General features: G+C 34.7%; 1 protein-coding gene across 4 annotated transcripts in view; it reads left to right on the plus strand.

Moving 5' to 3' along the window:
• Positions 1-22,767, plus strand: part of IKZF2 (IKAROS family zinc finger 2) — a 153,403-nt gene that overhangs the window by 123,239 nt on the left and 7,397 nt on the right. For all 4 annotated transcript variants that reach the window (XM_072961337.1, XM_015244194.3, XM_031678255.2 and 1 more), the window contains exon 6: positions 15,401-15,538. In XM_072961337.1, coding sequence (XP_072817438.1) covers positions 15,401-15,538 — 138 coding nt within the window. The remainder of the gene's footprint in view (positions 1-15,400; positions 15,539-22,767) is intronic.

Below are 22,767 nucleotides of genomic sequence, written 5' to 3' on the forward strand. Positions count from 1 at the left end.
AGCCAGAATGTTATTTAAAAACCCAGTTTATATCATGTTATGCCTCTACTTAAAATCCTTTCACAGTTTTCTGTTGCCCCTGTAATAAAATCAAACTGTTTATCACGGCCAGTGGAAGTTCTGCCCACCTTTCCTGTCTGAGCGTATACACTCTGACCTTCATGCTGAGTTCTTTGCCACCTGCGGTTCCTTTATTTTTCCTACCCTTGGGATTTTGCACTCATGATCATAGAAGCCTCTACCTTCAGCTCTTCTGCAGTTCTTGGCATGGTTTCTTCATTATCCTTCAGATGTTTGCTTCAGTGTCATCTCCTTGGAGATAATGGCCTTCCATAAGCACCCTATCTAAAGCATCCTTCTAGTTACTGTCTTGCTGTCTCTATCTTAATGTCTTACAAAGCCTGAACCAGAATCTGTGGTTATCTTTAACACATGCTTGTTTATGCATGTGTTACCTGTCTCCCTGACTTGAATGTAAGTTTGTGAGACTGTGCACCCCTTCTCTCTTATTAATTGAGGTATTCTCAGCTCCCTGACTGGTGCTTGGCACATAATAGGTAATCAAAAAATATTTGTTGATTAACTGAATGATGAGGGCCTTATGGTATAATGTACTTGTTCTAAAAAAATGTCCCATAAAAGGAAAGGGAAGAAAACACTGAACTATTCTAATTTCCATAGAGTCAGTAAATGCATATTTTCAAGTTCGTCAATTATATATATATATACAATTTAAATTTTTGTGTGTGAGATTTGATGTAGCTTAAGAGTGCTTTTTACTCCTTCCTGGATAATAAATTAACTGTCATGAATGATGGCCTCTTGAAAATCCTTGGTACCATATAAAGAAACTTCCAAAAGCTCTAATTATGGTCTAATAGTGAAACAACATTTATTCATTCAATACATATTTCTTATCTATGTGCCAGGCATTTTTCTAGCACTTGAGTGTAGGAATAAAGAAAAAAGATCTTTCCCTGTGGAGCTTAACATTTTAATGAAGAGAGTTGGGCAATCAACAGTGAATGTAATAAGTAAGTAAATTGTATTATATGTTAGAAGGTGATGAATGTTACAGGCAGAAAAAAGTTGCCATTTATTGAGCATTTACTGTGTGTCAAGGACCTTGTTAAGTTTTCTATATGCTTATTTTTACGTTTCTCACAAAAATGCTGTGCATTAGGTACAACTTGTTCCTTATTTAACTTAACCTAGGGTTCACACATAGCTGGTAGGTGTTAGTGCTCTTATTTGAAAACTAAGTATGAAATCATGTTATAGGTATATGTGTATGTGTGTGTGTGTATATGTATATATAATTTTTACCCTATGTTGAATACTCCATGAATTAGAGCAAGTTATCTACTTTCAATTTTATGGTACCTCTTTGACATCCAAATTCCTTTCTTACTTGAGTTATTATAGTATTTCAAAATTTTGCTTACTTCCCTGAGTTATTGTAATATAATAAAGTCAGATGAGAAAAGTAGTTGCAAGAGAGAATAGAAAAAATATCAAAAAGGAAAATTTATGTGATTGGATTATTAATTTAGTTATTCTCTATGCCTAGAAAGTTCTTACTTGGCCTTTCACTTTTTATTCCCCATAATTAATGTTTGGCACGTTTGAAATAATGAAACAGTATCAAATATATCTGTTTGTCTTTGTCTTAGATGTCTGCCTCACCATCTTCTTGCTATATTACAGCTTCTTTTCTTTTTATAATTTCGGTGGCTCCATTTCTTATATTCATCGATCAGTCAGTTAAATAATTTTCGTTACATTTGCTGTGAGAGAAGTGGGCATACCTCTGAGTTCAATAGTTTATGAATATCATGTTTATTATGATGATTGTACATACCACACTTTAGATAGATGGTAAATGTCTGTGGTATGAATGAACAATTGACATGTATATGCTTTTAATAGCTGCAAAAATTCTGAGATTTGAACATCTGCCATTTTTTAGGTAATTGACTTATCAGCAAATATAGAAATAATAAATAATTACATTTTATGTGATAAAGAGCCTGAAAAGCATAGCTATTAATGCTGCCAAAATATTTTACAATGTGTATTTTGTTTAATTCCATTGAGCTTCCCTATTTCAGGTGTTCAGTTAAAGAAATCTTGTGAAACCTGTTACTTAAACAGCGTGATAGAAAAGTAGATGTCAACAATTTTCACTTTTATGAAAGTAATCTTACATGAGACTTCTTTCTTTTATAACTGTGCCTATTTTTCTCCACAGTGAGCTAAAAATAAAAATTAGATTCTTTTGCTCTCAATCTTCTGGGATAGCTTTCATTTAAAAGACTCACCCACATTTATGTACTATTTTCCCTGGTGTGGGCATCCTTATACTAAGTTCTTAATTTGAAAATTAATCTTATTATATTCAAAAGCAATGGAAATATTGGAGTGGTTAAGTGACGTTGGCTCTGTGAACTCAAGGCTAATGTCTGTCTTGTTCAGGGTTGTATCCACAGCACTTGAAGACACTCAATAAATATATGTTAAATGAATGATAAAGGAATTATGTGTCCTTGTTCAACACTTGGCAAATCCTATAAAAGAACAAGTAGTGAAGTGTATTAGTGCTGGCAGCGTATGCCTATTTTATTATTAGAGCGCAGTGTCACTTAATGTACATTCACAGAAAAATAGTTACTTGAGAATTAATAGTTATTATAAAATACTTCTATATTTAAAATAATTTATGGAAAACATTGGATAAAATACATTTTGTTTGTTTGTTTTGTTATTAAATCCAAACATCAAAAAGAACCTTGAATGCTCATGTACATTGTGAATCTCTATGAAATCCACCTAAATGTACTAGTTCACCAACATATTTAAACATTTAACATCCTCCTTCCTCCCCAACTGCCACTGATAAACTCTACCTAGAGAGAGGAAAGTTATTTTACTGCAATAATTTTTGACAGACACCTAATTATACTGAAATGATTTAGTATAACAGAGGTTCCCCTTTGAAAAATACCTCACTTTTCAAGTATGGATTTGTTTTCTTTCTAAAATATTCTCTTTGCCACTTAAATATTCTATCAAAAAAATCCAGAGTCATAAAGACTTAAAGATTTAGAAAAAAATAAATAAATGTGGCTATTTCTGAAAAATTCTGTATCAGGCAGAATTTTGAAACTTAAATCACAGAGGAAAGTTACTAACAGTTTTAACCACAGAAAAGTTAAAAACATCTAAATATCCAAAAACCATTAACTAAGTATTTATAAGAAACAAGTCTTAGTAGATAGAGATTGAACCAATCGATGAGAAAGACAATAATAATGTAATCGATAAATAGGTAAAGGTGTCAAACAGATAATTTGAAAGGATGATGGCATAAAAATGTCTAATGTTTTTGTTGTTTAATGTTCCGTGTCACTAATGCAAATTAAAAAGAAGTTAGAATTATATTGAATTCTCTAGCACAGAGATTCCCGAACTTTCCTAGTTCACAGTACCCTTACTGTCTCAGTAAGTTTTTCCAGTGGCCTTAGAAACATACCTAAAAGAAATACACTTAAGAGTTTCATTTCATTTATTAAGTAGTCCAGTCCAAACGAGTTAACCATTTCTGTCCCAACCACTTTATAGCCATTTGAAATATATACCTAAATTGAAAGATGAAATGTTTTTATTTCATTCTTAAACAGTTACTAATTGGACTGTACATCTTGTTGTGCACTCCACAGCTTCCCAAACTCAGGAATCAGATGGGACACCGTCACTCTCACTTCCTGTTCCACCGTAATTTTCACACAGTACTCACTTTGTGTCTCAGCAACCGCTGAAACCTAGCTTCATAAAGATGACGTCACTGAAAGGAATGTAATGTGATGTAATGTTGAAACTGTGAGCAAGTAGTTCAGGTGGTGCCAGAGGAATGTGGAATGCTACTATTTCCCTCAAAATTTAAAAATATCCTGTGCTTATCTTGCTTTAAAATACCCTGCCTAAGAGTGTGCTTCTGTGCCCCCAAAGTGCCTTGCTACAACTCAGGGGTCACAGGCCTAGCACATTAGCAGAGAATTTCTTATTTTAATGAGAGCATTCATTTTTGAGAGGATGATGAAATAGCCCTCTCATACACTACTAATGTGAATATGAATTGGCAAAGCCTTTTTTGAGGCAGTGATGTAGTAATAGGGATCAAGAACATTAAAATTGTTTATATATTGGGTTCATACAATAAAACCAACCACTAATTCAGACAAAGTATAACTTATGGGCACTAAAAGCAGAAAAAAATAATGTCAATTGTGCCATATCTCAGGCTAGTCTTTCTTCACTTTTTTATCTGCTCAAATTTACTGACATAAACTTGTTCATAATATTTCTGTATAATCCTTCCAATGGCTATAGGAGTTTTAATGATAATCTCATTTTCATTTCCAATGTTGCTAAACTGAGTGTTCTCTCTTTGTGTTGGTTGATCTTGGATAGAGGTTTATCCATTTTATTGGTCTTTTCATAGAATCAGCCTTTGATTTCATTGATTTTTCTCTATTTTTCTTTATTTGCTTTCATTATTATTTTCTTCTTTGACATACTCTAAATTTAATTTACTCCTCTTTTGTAATTTCCTAAGAAAGCCTTGATGAGTTTGAGACCTTTCTTCTTTTCTAATATAAGCACTTAATTCTATACATTGTCCTCCAAGTACCACTTCTATTCTCATCATGTTTCTGTTTTCCTTTATATTCTTGAACATACAGAGCATATTTATAATAGTTAGAAATGTTCCCACAAAGAAAATGCCAGATGACTTGACTTATAAATTCTGTCAAACATTTAAGAAATAATTTAAGGAAACATATAAGGAGAAAATTCTTTCAAAGAATAGGAGTTATACTTCCAAACAAATTATATGAGTTTAGCATTACCCTGATGGCAAAATCAAAAACATTATAATAATAGCAAACTATACAGCAGTATCCCTCATGAAAATAAGTGCAAAAATCCTTAACCAAATTTCAGCAAGTAGAATCCAGAAATATATTTTAAAAAAGGGATAACATATCACAACCAAGTGGTGCTTATCTTAGGAATTCAAAGTTGATTTAACACAGGAAAAATCAATTAATATAATTCTCCATATTAACAGACTAAAAAACTTCTAATCATCTTCCTAGATGTAGAAAGAGCATTTGATATAATTCAGTACTTATTCATGATAAAAATTCTCAGCAATAGTATAGAAAAGAAGTTTCACAACCAGATAAAAACCACCCTTGAAAGACTTCCAGCTAACATCATGCTAATAATAAATGAATGAAAGTTTACCCTTAAAAGTAGGAACAAGGCAAGAATGCTCTCCACCACTTCTTTTCAATATTGTACTGGGAGTCTTGTGAATGCAGTATGTCAAGAGAAAGAATAAAAGACGTACAAATTTGAAATGAATAAGTAAAACTATATTTAGTTTTAGGTGATATGATCATCTATAGCATGGAAATTACCAAGCAGTTTACAAAAAAAATGAAACTAATGAATGATTTCATTAAAGTTGTAACATGCAAAGTTAGTAGAAAGAAATCAAATATATTTCTGTATACTAGCAATGGAAAAAATATATGAAATACATAGAAATAAATTTAATGTATTAAATACTTAGATTTATATAATTATGTGCAAGAAAAATTATAAAACATTGCCAACGGATATTAAAGAAGACCTAAATAAACAAACAAAATAGCGTGATCATAGTTTAAATAATTCAGTATTGTTAAGGTATTAGTTCTCCTGAAGTTGAGCATATCAGTTCAATATAATCCTAATCAGGATCTTAGCACTTTTTTTTTTTGTAGAAACTGACAAACTGATTCCAAAATTTCTTCAGAAATACAGAAGACGTAAAACAACTGAAATGATTTTGAAAAAGCGAAGTTGGATAACTTAACTCTACCCAATTTGAATCCTAACTCTATTAGTAAGACCTCCTCTTTAGTTTAAGGATAGACATAGAGATTAACGAAATGGAATAGAGTGCAGAAATATACCCACAAATATGTGATCAGCTGATTCTCAACAAAGCTACTGAGAGAATTTAAATTGGAAAGGATAATATCTTCTGCAAGTAGAGCTAGAACAATTTGATATCCATATTCTAAAAAAGAATGGTATATGTTCTGTTTTGTTTTACTTTTAGATTCCACATGTAAGTGAGATCATATGGTATTTGTCTTTCTCTGTTTGACTTATTTCACTTAGCATAATACCTTCTAGATTCATTTACGTTGTCACAAGTGGCAAGATTTCATTCTTTTTAATGGTAATATTCTGTTACACACACACACACACACACACACACACACACACATCTTCTTAATCTTAATCCATTCATCTGTGATGTACACTTAGGTTGCTTCCATATCTTGGCTACAGTAAGTAATGCTGTATAGATACAGAAAGCAAACCAGTGGTTGCCAGAGGGGAAAGGGTGGCGGCAAAATAGGTGAAGGGGATTAAGAGGTATAAACCTTCAGTTATAAAATAAATAAGCAACAGGGATGTAATATACAGCATAGGCACATAGTCAATAATATTGTAAAAGCTTCGCATGAGGCCAGATGGTTCCTAGATTTAACATGGTCATCATTTTATTTGCAAATGTTAAGTCACTATGTAATATACCTGAAACCACCATAATATTGTACATCAACCATATTTTAATTTTTAAAAAAATGGAATAGGCTTTACCTTATACCATATGCAAAAATTGAATGTTAGAGCTAAAATACAATATGTAGAAGAAAACACAACAGAAGATTATTGTGACATTTGATAAGTCAGAGATCTCTTGGATGGAAAACAGAATACAGATCATAGAAGAAAATATTTATAAATTGTAGTTGATCAAAATTTAAAACTTTGCTCTTCAAAAGAAACTAAAAAATAATAAACAAGGCAAGCCACACAAAGAAAATATTTGAAAAGCATGTATCTGATTTAAAAAATTGTGTGTCTGGAATACGTAAAGAACTATTGCAACTCAATAATAAAATCATAGACAGCACAATTATGTAAAGCCAAAAGATGTGAACAGAATTCTTCACCAAAGAAAATAATGAATGGCAAATAGACACGTGAAAAGATCAGTCTCATGAGACATTAGGAAACACAAATTAAACATCATGAGATATTACTACATCCCTATGAGAATGGGTAAAATGAAAAAAAGACAATTGGCATGGAGGTGGAGCAGTTACAGCACTGATATGTTGCTAGTGGAAATACACAGTGGTACAGCTATTTGGGGAAACAGTTAAACTGTTTCTTATGAAGTTAGATGCTTATCATATGACCCAGGAACCCTACTTACAGGTTTTAGACAAGAGAAATGAAAATACATGTCTGCACAAAGACTTGCCTGCAAATGTTTGTAGAAACTTTATTCCTAGTAACCATAAGCTAGAAACCACCCAAACTAGTAAATGGATAAACAAACTGTGGTATATCCATACAATGAAATAAAAGGCAATAAAAAGTAATAACCTACCAATACATGCAATAGCATTGATGAATCTCAAAATCTTTATGCTGAGTTAAAGAAACTAAAAACAGAAGACTACATACTGCATGATTCAATTTATATGAAATCCTAAAAAAGGCAAAATTCTAGTGACAGAAGCAGATCAGTGGTTGCTGAGGGCCAAGTGTGGGGAAGGAATTGATGCAAAAGAGCAAGAGGGAATTTTTTAGGGTGATGGAAATTAAAATACTTTAATTGTGGTGGTGGTTACACAACCATATACACTTTCAGACTCCTTGAATTGTATACTCAAAGTGAGTGGATTTTATTTTATATAAATCATATCATTAAAGCTGATTTAATAAAATAAAAATCTGCATGTTATTATACCTCAGATTTCAGGGGCAACAAATGTTTGTGAGGAGGATGGTTGGAAGTACCAATGTCAAACTATGATCATGTGATTGAGCCCTACTTCACTTGGTCAAGTCAGGAAAGTGGCAGCTCTAAAACTTGTTTTCTCTTTCCGACCTCTCTTTTTATTTATCTTTCCTCCAAGAGTTTTTGAAGTTATAGTTGGAAAAAAATGACTTAGTGGCTTTAGCTGTGTTCTGACAACATATTCCAGTTGGCACTTAATAGTGGTGTTGTGGGAAGTGGGAAAGATAGACTCCCACAGTCAACACCCTGGCAAACTATTTATCTTTTGCTAGTGGAGATGATTAATTTCCATTCTGTTCCTTCTAATGTGAAATAACACTATATACCCCTCTAAAAAGATTGAGGCAGCACAACTAGCAATCAAAGAGAAATTGGTCAGGGTAACTTTACAGCTGATTTTTAAAATTTAGACACATAGGTCAGTTTGAAGTAGAATTGATGTAAAGTTTAAACAGATCACTGTCCTTAAAATATGTCATTAACATACTGTAGTAAAGTCCCATACCAAATAAGTCGTTCTTTTTTGTATTATTACTAGTAATAAATAAAATACTTTGTCCAAAGGTTTTTCAAATGTTAATCTCAAAATTTCTTATAAAGCAAAGTTAATTTTAACTTCTTTTTTAATACAATGATGACATTTTGGTAGGGTTTAAAAAGAAATTTTAACTCGATTCCAGACTTAGAGAACCTGATGATTTATGAGTTTCTGTAGACCATTGTTTCTCAACTTCAGTGTATAAGCAACTGCCCAGGAGTGTTGTTAAACACGGGGACCTCAGAGTACCACTCCTGGAAATTCTAGGTCTAGCATGGTGCCCAAGAATCTGCATTTTAACAGACACTCCAGGGAATTCTAACATAAGGGAGCATGCAGTTCACATTTTGAGAACCATTGCAAGTGGTTAAGCTAAAATATGTTTGAATATAGGTAGGGAATTTTGTGTTATAACAGTTAAATAAATAGCAGATGAGAATAGATGAGATGGGATATTTAGCTTTACATTTCCACAAATTCCCTTGTCTTACAAATATGTGATTACTTTTTTGATGGCTAAGCTTTGCTGATAACTCATGCCCCTATCAAAATAGAGGGTTAGGGTACATCCTTACAGAGCCATAACATACTGACATTAAAAGTGATATTGTATATTGCTGTCTAAAATGATGAAATGAAAAGCTACATCTGTCTCTACTCTTCAAAACTCCGCTAAAATCATAGTAGACATTTATAGAAGTATAAACCCATAAGATCAAAGACAATGGGAAAGGACAGAATTGCAGCCAAGAGGAAGATGGAAAGAAGACAGAGGGAGGAGTGGTAACAGACTTAGTGAAACAGAAGACCCTGGAACTTTTAGTGATTAAAGAAGGGAATAAAGGATGAGCAGCAAAGCCAGTTGGCACTAGAGAATCCTGAAATGTCTCCGGACTTGGAAGCAACAGGACTGTCCAAGGTAGGGATGAAACTCTGGATTAAATATAAAAGGGTTTCAAAATCTGAATACAAAACAGACCACGGAGACAGTCTCTCTCACCACAGCCAACCAACTAATCCTCCGCCTCCCCCTTACAGGAATATAAACATTTATTCTTTGCAGATATTGAATTGGAAAGGCTCTAGCTTAGGGATTCCAGGAAAAGTAGAGGGTAGAGGGGTAACAAAGGACTTAAGGCAAAGAGTTTATGTAAAAGACTGCAATAGAATATTTAGATTCCTGGCCCCATATCTTGCCTTACTTCCAGAATACTACCATTTCGCTTCCTATCCTACATGGGGCTGGAAATTGGAGGCATCTTCTCGAAGGGAATTAAAAGGTCTTAGAGAAAAGACATGGTGGATACTAAGTTTTGGGGGTCCGATAATAAAGAGGTTGCTTCATTACCTGGTCACTCCACAATAGTTCACTAGTAATTTACAAACCTCACTTATGTTTCCTGAACTTCCAGTTAGCTTTTTAGTGCCTCACTGTTAAATATGAATAGACAATAAACATTCAGGCACTAGACATTTAAGAAAAGCCTCCAATACAAAAAAAAAGCCAGAGAAAACAGAGAACAATATCAAGAGAGAAGAACTTTTTTAAAAAGAAAAAAATTATGCTCAGAGAAATATTATTGTACCCATGATAAAACAGAAGAATACTATTTTTAAGAAAACAGGCAAGAAGAAGAAGAAATTAAAATTTATGTTAGCCAGAAAATATTTTACAAAAAAATTCAAAGGAAAAGGTGAGGAATTTTTCTAAAAGTAAAAAGTGTAAAAGGATAGTTAATCAAATTAATAGAAATTCCAAACAGAGAGGACGGAGAAATATAGATCATGATTTGTTGGGGGTGGAGGTCGGGGTGGGGAAGACTGTATAGTCTATTAAGTGCTTTCTAAGGCTACTTGCCTTTTTCAAAAATGGGCATAGTAACTGTTAAAAAGAAAAATTGTTGAAGTAAACAAGAAAAGGACTAAGAACTCTAAGACAAACTAAATCAACATATCATAATTCTAAAGCCTGGGGAAAAAAATGTTACCTAATAGCAGCAACAAAGATACTACTTTTTTACATGGGGAAATCTTCAAGATATATTATTTAGTAAAATAAGCAGATTATAAAATACAATGTGTAAAACGACCCAGTTTCATGACAAAATATGTATTTGCATACATAGAAAAAATGCAATAGGATGATATAAAACTGTTACAGATAACTTATCTCTAAATGATATAATCATGAATAATTTTCTGGTGAATTTTCACATTTTATATATGGATGCATTGCTTTTAAATTAGAAACAAATCCAAGGAAAACCAGTAAGAGAAAAATATTTAGAGTCAGGAAATTATGTCTTTCATGGAAACTCCACTTGTTAGTTCTTGCTGTGAACACATCACCACATTAAACTCTTTGGAGGATACAAAGATATATAAGACATTATTTTATTTTCTCAAGAACATTCTAACATGGGAGATCAAAGTGAATGTATAAATACAGTTGACTTTTGAACAACACGGAGGTTGGGGGGGCACCAACCCTCTCCCCCTTGCAGTGGAAAATCTACATGTAACTTTATAGGCAGCCCTCCATATCCACAGCTCCACATCTGTGGATTTAACCAACTGCATACTGCACAGTGCTGTAGTATGTATTTATTGAAATAATTCATATGTTGTTGTTCATGAGTCAACTGCAACCACAAGTAATACAAGACAGAATGTTATGTTTTGTGAGTGTGAGGGCTGATACAGTTATGGTTCTTCAGTAGGAAAGATCGCTTTGGGATGGGACATGGTTAGGGAGTTTGGGAGTAGAAGGGTGAGTAGGATTTCAAGAGGCAGAAATTGTGTGAAGCCATTCCAGAAAGAACCAAGACTCAGAAATGTAAAAGCACAAGGTAGTTTTGGCTGAATCCTGGGGTAGAAGATGGGATGTATCCTTTGGGACCAGACAGTATAGGATGCTGAATGTCACATGCAGGGATTTGGACTTTGTTCAATAGAAGTTCAAAGTCACTGAAGGTTCTTGATGAGGGGAATAACATAATTACATAAGGGAAGAGAACACGTGCTTTAAAGCCTATTATACTAGCCCAGTTTACTGATAATGAAAACTTGAACTAGGGTATTGGTTGTGGGAATGAGAAGGAGGGATAAACTTGAGAAACACTAAGAAATTGAGTATATAGAATTTAGCAATTATTTGGATATGGGAAAAGAGGTAGGAGGCAGCAAAAGTGACTGCCTTGTTGTGAATCTGACTTACTAAAACAGTGGTAACAGTAGCACAAAAGAACACTCAGGATAAAGAAGTAGTTTTGTGGAGGAAGATTATTTTGGATTTTTTTTTTTTTTAGATTTCAGAGGAATATGCACAAGGCAGTACTCAAAAGGCAATTGGAAGTATGAGTCTGAAGTGCAGTCATTCAGCAAATACATACCGAGTACTTCCTGCATTTAATAACTATGATAAGTTCTATCAGTTCAAAACTGAGTAAAACATGACCTCTGTCCTCATGATAGAGCTCATTTGGACAAGGGAAACTGATATCAAATGGATAATTACAATGCAATTACCATAAGTGACGCATCAACAGAATATGTCCAGAGTACGGTGAGAGCACAGAGGAGGAAACTATGTCCTTGGGTTCACCTTGATTATTTTTAAAATGCCTGTGACAAGTAGGAGCTTACAAACATGGGAAATTATTCTGGGCACGACATGGACGTTTTATATAGAAATAACTGCTTAATCTACAGGGAAAAAGAAGAGACTACTGTACTGAGAACAAAACTTGGAGGAACATACACATTGCCAGGTAGGAAAAGGTTGAGAAGCCAGTAAGGGAGGATGCAGAATCTAATCCCAGAAGCTAAAACAGGAGATTCAAGACTGCTGAAAGTATGATAGTGACAAGAAATTAGCAAGACTGAGGATTAAAGTCTACTGGATTTACTGTTTCAGAGGCTACTGATGACTTTTTTCAAATGTTTCAATCATAGCTGAATGAAGGCATTTCAGATAGTGTGACTGTGTAATAACATCTATAAAAAAGTAACAAAATACTAGTCCTCTTCTCTGAATTATAGATGTATATATAATATAAAGAAACAGTATATACTGTATAACAATAAATATAAACAATATTTTCATGAACTTGATTTTTAAGAAATGTGGATGTTCCCTGAACTTATGGCAATCATTTCATAACATATGTAAGTCAGATCATTATATTGTACCCTTTAAACTTACACAGTGCTGTGTCAGTTATATCTCAATAAAGCTGGAAGAAAAAAAGGAAATATCAAAGGAACTGACAGGAAGTGGTCTTGAGGGGATAGTAGAGCCCTTGGATTTGGCAGGGACTGTTGATGATGTTTGAAAATAATTTTCAAGAGTAATGAGGGTGTGATCCAAACTTTTAAGGAGCTAAGTACACAAAAGCCAATGGAAAGATTTGACAGCAGTTCTCGGAAACACTGCCTCTCCTCCACCTCACCCTCCCTGCGCTCCCCATTATCTGACTAACTTCTACTTTTTCTTCAGTTATCAGCCCATGTGTTCATACTTCAGGCCAACCTTCCTGTCCAAACTTCTCAAACTAAATTGGCTTCCTCATGTTATACTAGCTTACGATGCTTTAGCTCTGTAGAATCTACCACAATTTGTAGTATATTGCTTTCCATTTGTTAAATATCTGTCTTCCTCACCAGACTGTCGGTTGCATGAGGATAGGCACCATGAAAATTTGCTTTCCACTCCACGTTTCAGCCTCGTCCCAGTGTGGGTACATAGTAGGCTTTTAATAAATATGTATGAAATGAGAGAAGTAGAAGGATATGCTGGAGCATTTCCAGAGCACACTTCTTGGATATAGAATAGTTTACAAGAGATGTCAAAATCCAGCATGTCGCCCAGTTTGTGGATTGCTGGAATGGAGGCAGATGAAGGTTGGGGGAAATTGAAGTTATACTTTTAGAACAATTTACTCAAATCCTTGTTGTACTCACCGAGGACAAGGATGGGATGAAGAGGAAAGAGTGATGTTTTTAAACAAATAGATGTCAAAATGGGAGAAGCTGAAGTAGAGCAGATGGCACAGACTTCTACAATGAGGGGAGTAAAAAGTAGACTTTTCTTTCTTATCTGGTGAGTTGGGAGTTTATAGGGATTTGTAAGCCAAGGGGAGTGGAAGGGAACTATCTTTTAATTAAGTTGAGAAGACATCAGGTTTCTTAGAGAAATAAGGGGAAGAAAGTATAGGAAGATATGTTCACTGTAAAACATAAGTATCATAAGACATGATGCAATAGGACATAAAGGGGAAGGCAGAGATGATGGAACTAGTTTATAGTGGGCTATTGACTACCATGTACATGCTTAATAAGTATCAATTGCTTAATAGACTTGTTCAAACTCAACAAAGGCTTTTTATGTAATATGTTCAGATCAAACTCATCAAAGGCTCTTTGTAATGTGTAGCCCCATGTCTTGGAATGCAATCACATGTCAACATATTTATATTATTTACATTAATGTTTTTGACTGAAAATATTTTCTTGTATTTTTTAATGCTCTCACACAGTGAGTCTTCACAATATACAGAACTGCCTCGTTTTTACTTCCCAGAAATAAATAGAAGTTACCTAGTTTTTTAGAAGTGACTAATCCTGCCTTGCTTTTGTTTTTCAAGATAGTTTATAAAAAAAAAGTGATTATGAAATAACTGATTTGAGTTTACATGCACCTCAAATATAATCTAAAGGCTAGTTTCGTTATTTTTAAATCAGTATAGTGAAATTTTTATGCAACCATGAATACCTTACCTTATTAAAGTATTTCAGTTCTGGTTATGACCAGTGTCATAGCATGAGTTAGGGGGCGAGAGTGAGGGATGCTATCTTTGACCATGTGAGTTGTCTATCGGTCCTCTGGGTAAAACGGAATGATTCCTAAGGGAGTCAAATGAGAACAGCTGATCTGATTTACGCTGTGCTTTACTGAGGGCTCTGGCAACCGACCACCTGGTGTTTTATGGTTTTCTGTATCCATTCAAAGCCAAGAATCAAAGTGCTCTCTGTGATAGCCTTGTGCATAGTCATACATTAAAACATACCTCTTTCCCTAAATGTGTTTTTTTCCTTCTTAATTTTTTTAAGTGTTTTTTTTTAATATGAGCATTGAAGTGTTTTACAAGGTTTACTGAAATATGGCTCTCTGGTGAATAGAAAATAATTCATTTCCTGAATGTGAAATATGTAGTTATCCCTGTCGTTGTATAACTAAATATGTTAGGGCTTCAGCGGTTATTGTCAATAATCCTGACTCAAAGCACCTAGTAGGTTAATTCTCGGTAACATAAGAACAGTGCTGATGTGGGAGAATAGACTTAACTGCTGCAAAGTTTTGCATGTGTGAATAGTTACTACCAAGGTGGAAAGAAAAGAGAAACTCACTGCTTTTATCTGTACTTTTTCTCATCACTTGAATTCTGTTTAGTCTTCTGGGTACCCATGAATAATCTTTTCATTAAACAATGACATTTTGAGTTGTTGCATCTTAGTCTCCTTCAGTAAAATTCTGCATTCCCACCCCCCTGAATAAATAAAAATAATTCTCATCATGGTTTGTCTTTTGAATGAGTCAAAGCTGAGAGAATTGTGTAAGAGTAAGTGTGAAGAGTCAGATAATTCGAAGATTGATCATCAGCCTCTCATGGTCTAGGATACAGTCAGAGCATGCTTTTGATTCAGTATTTCCCCTATCACCAAAGGTATAGTCTGCCTTTTCTTGCTGTTTTTTAATCTTGGTAGAAATTTATTATCTTTAGTCACCTAAATTGGAGTGTGGAGGAGGAAGAGATTTAATTCTGAAAAGCATATAAGTGCGTCCTCCAGACTAGCAAAAGTTAGCTCTGAGTTTGGCTTTGGAGGAGAGCTGCCAGCACACTGATCTTGAGTTCTCTTCACAGTGGGGAAACCTCACAAGTGCAACTACTGTGGACGAAGCTACAAGCAGCGCAGTTCACTGGAGGAGCACAAGGAACGCTGCCACAACTATCTCCAGAATGTCGGCATGGAGGCTGCTGGGCAGGTCATGAGTCACCATGGTGGGTAGCAACGGCATTCACCGTCGCCATTCTCCCCTCTACTGCTTTCGTAGTTTTGTATGGGTTAAAGAGTTCTCTCTGCCTGTCAGCATGAAGGTAAAATCTTACTCTGTTTTAAAACAATTTTAGATCACATTCATTTTGTTTGGGATTTTCTTAAGCACTTGAAACCAGTTGAGCTTTGGGACACTGCAAACAAGCTCTACTGAGTTTTGGGATCCACCCAAATTATTTCTGATAGTCTGTGTTTGAATTAACATAATGCTGGCAGCCGGCCTTGAATACACCAAAAGGTACTATTTACTCTTTTTCTTATTGGCTGCACCAAATAGTGTGAGATGGTTTCACATAAGTCTATAGGTTTTCTAAAAGAAGTAATTGGTTGTGTATTTCCATTTCTCTTAGGTAAGTGATCAGTGGCATAATTGAAAATGCCTCCAATCTGTCTTGGGATTTATCTTGGAAATTACTGATTTTGCTTTTTACAAGTGTAAGGAACAGTCTAGACTAAAATTAGGCACCACTTCCCTCCACAAAAATCAAAACCCAAACAAAACATCCTGACCTCCACAATACATGACAGCAGGTAGAAAAACTGTCTCTAAGGTTTATCAATTAACAATTCTCTGTAACTGAAAAGTTAATGTTAGTCAACCAGCCTTACAAAAGAGAATTACGGATTTTAATTCTTTAGATCTGCAGCATCTGTTTGTCCTACTAATTATATTTTTACTGATTGATTTTATTATGAATATAAGTATATATAAAAATATTAACTGAGTGATATGTTCATATTTTTTATTTGAAAAACATTTGGCCAGCATTAAATAGTACAGTTGGGAGATCCTACAGTCACTTTTAAACTATAAATATCTATTTTGTATTTATAGACAGCTTACAGGTTACTCGCAGGGTTCTTATTTATTTATTTTATATAGAATGTACTTATGGAACTGTGTCTGTTGGACAGCTAGTGAATACTTGTTGAATTGGGAACTTTTTAAGTTTAAATTCTTTTGTTATCCTGAATGACTGAAGCATTTCTTTGTATTGAGGATGATTTATGTAATTTAAAGAACCAGATTTAATTCTGTCATTGTTAGGAGTGAGTCTTTTGTTTTTATATTGTTATTATCATTAAGTAACATTTTTTTAAAAACCTGTCTGTGTTTTAAGTCTTTGTAAATTTGGTACTGCAAGCTTGCATTACTGGAGCTTATAACGTAGCACAGGATGCAGAGCATCAAGGTTAAAATGGTAGACTTAGGAGTTCAACAACCTTGGTCTGGCTAGGTGGTGTCTGAGTCTGTCACTCACAGACTTGGTGTGAGAATTAAATGTGATTGTATGGACAATAAAAACCCAATGAATAGTTTGTTTTACTATTTCAGGGCATTAAATATTAAGAAATAGTAAAGTTTTATGTTACTTATCAATGTTAACTTAGGCATTTGAGGTTTCATATACTTACTGAGCACCATTCTGTTCAAATGATTACTTTTAGAAGTGGCTTGAGGTAGGGTAGCTGGTGGAGGCTTGGGGAATGCCAGATTTTCCAGAGACACCTTATGGCACTCCTACTAGGTTTTCCACATAATGTTCTCTCATTGCAGTTTTGACATTTGATTAGATTATTAGTTTTATTAACCAATTTTTCCATTCACAGTTATTCAGGAAACTGTGTTGCAAACACGTGAATAAGAAATAGAATCTTTCCTAAAAGACTTTATATTGTTATAGGGAGGTAAGGTGTCCATAAATAATTATAGTCAGTATATAAATACTATTGATAGATTAACCAGCTATAGAGTAAGTGGTGACAGAAATTTTAAACAGGTATATTTTGGGAGAAAAAGACCTCTAAACAACTGCAGCGTCAGCATCAATCCCCATGCCCCTTGCCAGGAAGTAGGTTTTGATATCATATATAGACCCAAATATTTGTTCTTTAATATTGGATGGAGTTTTAACCACAAGAGTTTAATGCTACTCCATGCTGTACTTTTTCTAGGGGTGTTGTAATAATAATTTGAGATTACCCTTCATCTCTGTTTCCTCTTGTTAACATGCTTAATGAGAATTGGCTGTAAGAGGTAAGGGTAGATAAGTGCCGTAAGAGAGGCAATACGGAGAAGATGCCACTAGAGCTCATCATTAACCTTGTTTCACATGTGTCTCGTTTTTGACAGAGCGACAGGGAAATTTATATTTATACCCTTCCCTCTCTTATTGTTCTGTTACATCTTGTCTCTTTTTTGTCTTTTCTATTAGTGGTAGGTATAGGGGTTGCCATAATTGTGGTTACTCATTAGCTCTTTGAAATTACAATTTTTTTTCATATCTGACATTGTTGTATTTCCTATCCTCTCTTTTTCAAAACATGTCCTTCCCCATGTTGACTATTCTAGTGAGGAAGTATCTGAATTCAAAGAAGCTTTCTTTCACTTCACTCAGGAAACATTTACCGAGGGCTTGCTATGTACCAAGCTCTATACAATGTTCTGGGAATATAAAGACAAAGGAGCATAATTTTGTTCTTATATGTATTGTCTGGTAGGAAGTACATAACAGACAAATACAAGGAAGCAAATGCTCTAATAAAGGTATATATACATGTCTCCAGAAGCACAGATGTAGAAGTGACCTGACAGTCTGCAGAAGTCAAGGAATGTTTTGTACACGAAGTAATTACGCTATACATAATGATGAGAAAAACTGCATAAATCAGACAGATCACAGAGAGTAAACACTCTGGGCAGAGAAGATGCCATAGGCTAAGACTTGGGGTTATAAAAGAACACTAACAAGTTCCTGGATGTTGAACACAGTAGAGTTAAAGCAAGGATAGGAAATGAGACTGAAATAGTGGGTTGTGATACAAAGAAAGAGCCCTTTACGCTAATCCAATGTTTGAATTTCTCTGAGGTAATCAAATATGTCTCTTCTAAAGAAAAAAAGGCACCCATGGAGAATATAGGATAGATGCCTGACTGGAGTGTGAGGAGAGACTAGAAGTGAGGATTTGCAGGAGAAACTGAAAAAGAGGCAGCAGGAGAAGAAACAGATGAAACACTGAAGACATACTTAGGAGTTAGAACCAAAAGTCCTCGACTTTGATGGAAAGGGAGGAAATTAATGACTTGTAGTTTTGGAAAGAAAGATAATAATGAATTGGGTTTTATGGCAGATTGTCTTATTTGAAAGTTATTTTATGCTCATTTTTCAAGTCTTCTCAGCTTGAGGAAACAGCAAAGTATGTAATTAGCATTTCCTCCTTGCCTGAAGACAAAAATGGAAGTGTGAACCAGAAAGATAGCCAGCTTTAACGTGAGAATATATAGACTTAGGTTTATGTGTTGCATTATTTGACAAAGGGGATTTCTTTATTGCAAGCATGGAGACAAATCTGGGAACATCTAAACTTCTAGTAAGCTTCTTCAACCTATTTCCAATGGGTGACAACATTTCCTTCATTAAGACATTTAGTAAACACCCATTGAACATTATATTTGTCTCACATCATAAAAGGTAGTAAACACACAAAGTCAGAAAAAAATGCAGTCCCTCGCCCAAAGTCACTTACCAACTATTGGAAGAAATAGATCAGTAAATCTAACCAATAGTTAGGACACTGAGTGATAAACATTGTGGGGGCACAGAGGGCAGGTAACTAAATCACAGTAGTTGTCCAAGAGGAATTTCTAGGGAAAGTTATGTTTGAGTGGAGTTTTGACAAGCATGATAGCCAGCTAAATAAATGGAAAAAGGTATTTCACGTGGAGAGATCAGCATGTGTGAAGAAACAGAAGTCCCAAGAGCATGGTGGGTTAAGGATCTACAAGTAGTTATGTATAATTAGAGCCCGGTTGGTAAAGGCAAGAGAAATTGGAAGGTGGTAAGGCCTAGACATATAGGCCATGAACAGGGCACCAAGGGCCTATTGTGCTAAGCAAAGAATTTTGTACTTTATCCTAAAAAATATTATTATGTTTACATTTTACTGCTAGAAATGTTGGAGATAGATCAGAAGAGTCAAGATAGAGCCAAGTAGACCATTGCAACAGTTTCCTGATTGAGTTGGGCTTGGTAGCCAGGAATATGCAGAAAAGTTAAGATAATTGAGAGCAACTATAGATATTGTATCTGAAACACTTGGTACCTTCATGCATATATATCTCTAAGGAGAGGTGATAGGGAGGAGGAGGAGCAGGAGACTGGGTGAAAAGAGAAGAATCTAGGATTTGCCAGAAGTGTCTGACATTGATGACCACATAGATAGTAGTGCCATTCACTGAGTTGGAAATTAGGAAAATAAGAGAAAGTTTGGGGAGGGAAGCAGAGATTTCAGTTTTTGAACACATTATCTTTTAGGCACCTGTGAGAGACAGCCAAGTGAAACTGTCTAGGAGGAAGCTGAATATGTAGATCTCGAGCTCTTGAGAAAAGTCTGGGTAGGAAAAAAGATATGGGAGCCATCATTATATAGGTCATAGCCTGAAGTAATAGGTTTTATAAGGTTATGTGGGTAAGTATAGAGTGAGACATCTAGAAGGCCAAGAACACGCCAGAAAGAGGGGTGGGAAGAGCAATGAAGCTGAGTAAGACCAGAGTATGGGAAAGTGGAGAGAGTGATTTCACAGGAACCAAAGCAAGTATCAGTATTGTCCAGTGTTATCAAGAATATAATTAAGAAAAATGAAAAGTTTCTTTTCAGTTCTGCAACTGGAGAAAATTTGTGACAAGATAGAAGACATCTGTTGTTTTTCCGTACATACCTTCCTCCTCCTTTAGTTAGTAAGACTTCCATTTTCCTTTAGAGAACTGTCTCCCATCGCAAGAAGCCATGGTGGGATGTCAGTCTAGGTGCCCTGCCCTCTTCTGGCCAGTGGATGGACAGTGACCTAATCTAGGTTCCTCAGACTGTCTTTATTAGAATTTGAAATTTGAGTGAATTGTTTGGCAAAACGGCTATGTTGGGAATGCTTGTATGGATCTTTATGATTTATCAATGTGATGAGATAATGGAATAATGCAAGGATAAATATATTTTATTCTGGTTATAACTTTAAAAGTAAAGTCAAGAAAGACACCTGGTTATCAAGTTTGTTTTAACAAGGGCAGTTTACCTATTAGTATCTTCTTAGCCTACTTGAATGTATCTGTGCGATTAATGCTTTATAGAGTTAACTAGAGAATTTGTTTTGTGTTTCAAGCAACAAATATCCAGAAACACTTTGATGAGTTGCACTCAGATCCATAAAGGCAAATAATTCAGATTAGTTGCATAATATATAAAATATATCAGATAATTTCTCAGTGGCAGACCTTAAAAATATTTCAAACTTGTTTATATAAAGTCAGCACTCAAAGTATGTCTAACAAGAATGATATAGCATAGTGACTAAGAGCCCAGGCTCTGGAGGCAGACCACCTAGGTAGGTTCTACTCATATATTCCCAAGCAACTGGATATAAACACTGAGATAATTACTTTACATCTCTGGGTCTTTGTTTACCCATCGTAAAATGGAGCTGGTAATTGTACCCATGTCAGGGGGTTGTTGAAAGTATTAAATAAATTATCAGATGGAAAGCCTTAAACTAGTACTTAGCACATAGGGTGAGTCTGTTGTTGTTATTATTGCCAATATGGAGGAAACAAGACTAATATTTAATATGTAAAGGACTGTGGTGAAGTAGAAGTTAGACCAGAGCTCTGCCAAAGTCATTGTTTTCAGTTCACATGAGCTTCATTGAACTTGGGACAAATCATCTGAATTGAGGTGGATGTGGTGTGGGACAGTTCCCACACCCAGGTTTCGTTTTGAGTGTTAAATGTGTGCAAATATGAAAATTCAAGGTGAGACTTAGAGCAAAACTGCCAAGTTTTAGAATACTCATTTCAAAACTAATTAGTATATTCAATTTTGGGGCAAACCCTGTTAACCAGTTTTGCTGTTTTTTAGCAAAATTCACAACAACAAACTTTTTTTTTTCTTTCCTTCTTTCATTTCGGATCTTGGTTCATGACATATTTTCATCTTTGGTCCATTCATGGCCTGTTTTTCAGTTATATAGTTATTTTTTTTAATAATGTAGTAAGAGCCGGTGAATTCATTACCTAAAACAAAAGCTAACATTTTGGCAATAATCTGTATCTAATTACATGGCTCCCCACCACATCACCACTGCCATTCCACCCTCCTGGCCTCCCGTATTTGAATTCTATGGTCATTCTTTCTTTGCTTTTTTTTTTTAAGTATTTTTTTCTTATTTTCCTTGTTGCTAAGAGAGGACATAACGTTCTATGTAATACCTGAGGACATGGTTTTTGCATTTGATATCATGAATTATATCAGTATAGAAAATGACCTGTGTTTCCTTGTTTCTAAGTCTCATCTTGTATTTTTTTTTCAAATTAACATCCAATAATTGCAGAACCCCTTGCTATTCATAACCAGAGGACCTCTTATAAAACAGACATTGAAGATTAAATGTTTCTAGCCTATCCACCAGGCTATACTAAATTAACCCAAAACTTAGAATGAATATTTATTTCTTTAAACATGTATGAATTAGGAAAACATTTTCCTGACGCCATTTTTCATTTCTTCAAAATCAGCAGCTGTGTTGGTTATTAAATAGGTCACCTGAATTGTGCACTGGATTTTCTTGACTTTCATCTCTTGCTTTCTCACTTACAGTGTCTACCCTTATAAAGGATAATGCTTTGTGTTGTGCACAGTGAGGCCATTCCTTTACAAATGAAAGGAGCAGAATAAATCATGTTACAGTGCATGATGAACAACTAAAGATATCGTAAGATATGAAACCTTTAGGTCTCCAAACAGTGCTGACACAGGTACAATTGTAGACATCAACAGTAATCAAGAAATAAGAAGTTAGGATCTTTTCTGTGAATGTTAGTTTTAATCATCTGACCTCATCTGTCTCCAGTGTTACTCTGTCTTCAGTTAAATGTCTTTTGACAGTATTTTTATTCAAAAACAACTCTTACACGTTCTAGAATGTCTACACCATAAATATCAATATCTAATGTCAATAGCTATGAGCGAATATATTAGCCTATAGCAACTTGGACAAATGGGATGAAGAGGGAGCAGCACTGGAGAGTTTATGTCAAATGAATTAGAGCAGTAGTTTAGTGAGCAAATATGCCAATTTGGAAATGGATTCTTTTATCTTGCTGAAGGGCTCTTTTTAAAATAA

This window comes from Vicugna pacos, chromosome 5, assembly GCF_048564905.1.
Source record: "Vicugna pacos chromosome 5, VicPac4, whole genome shotgun sequence".
NCBI lineage: Eukaryota > Metazoa > Chordata > Mammalia > Artiodactyla > Camelidae > Vicugna > Vicugna pacos.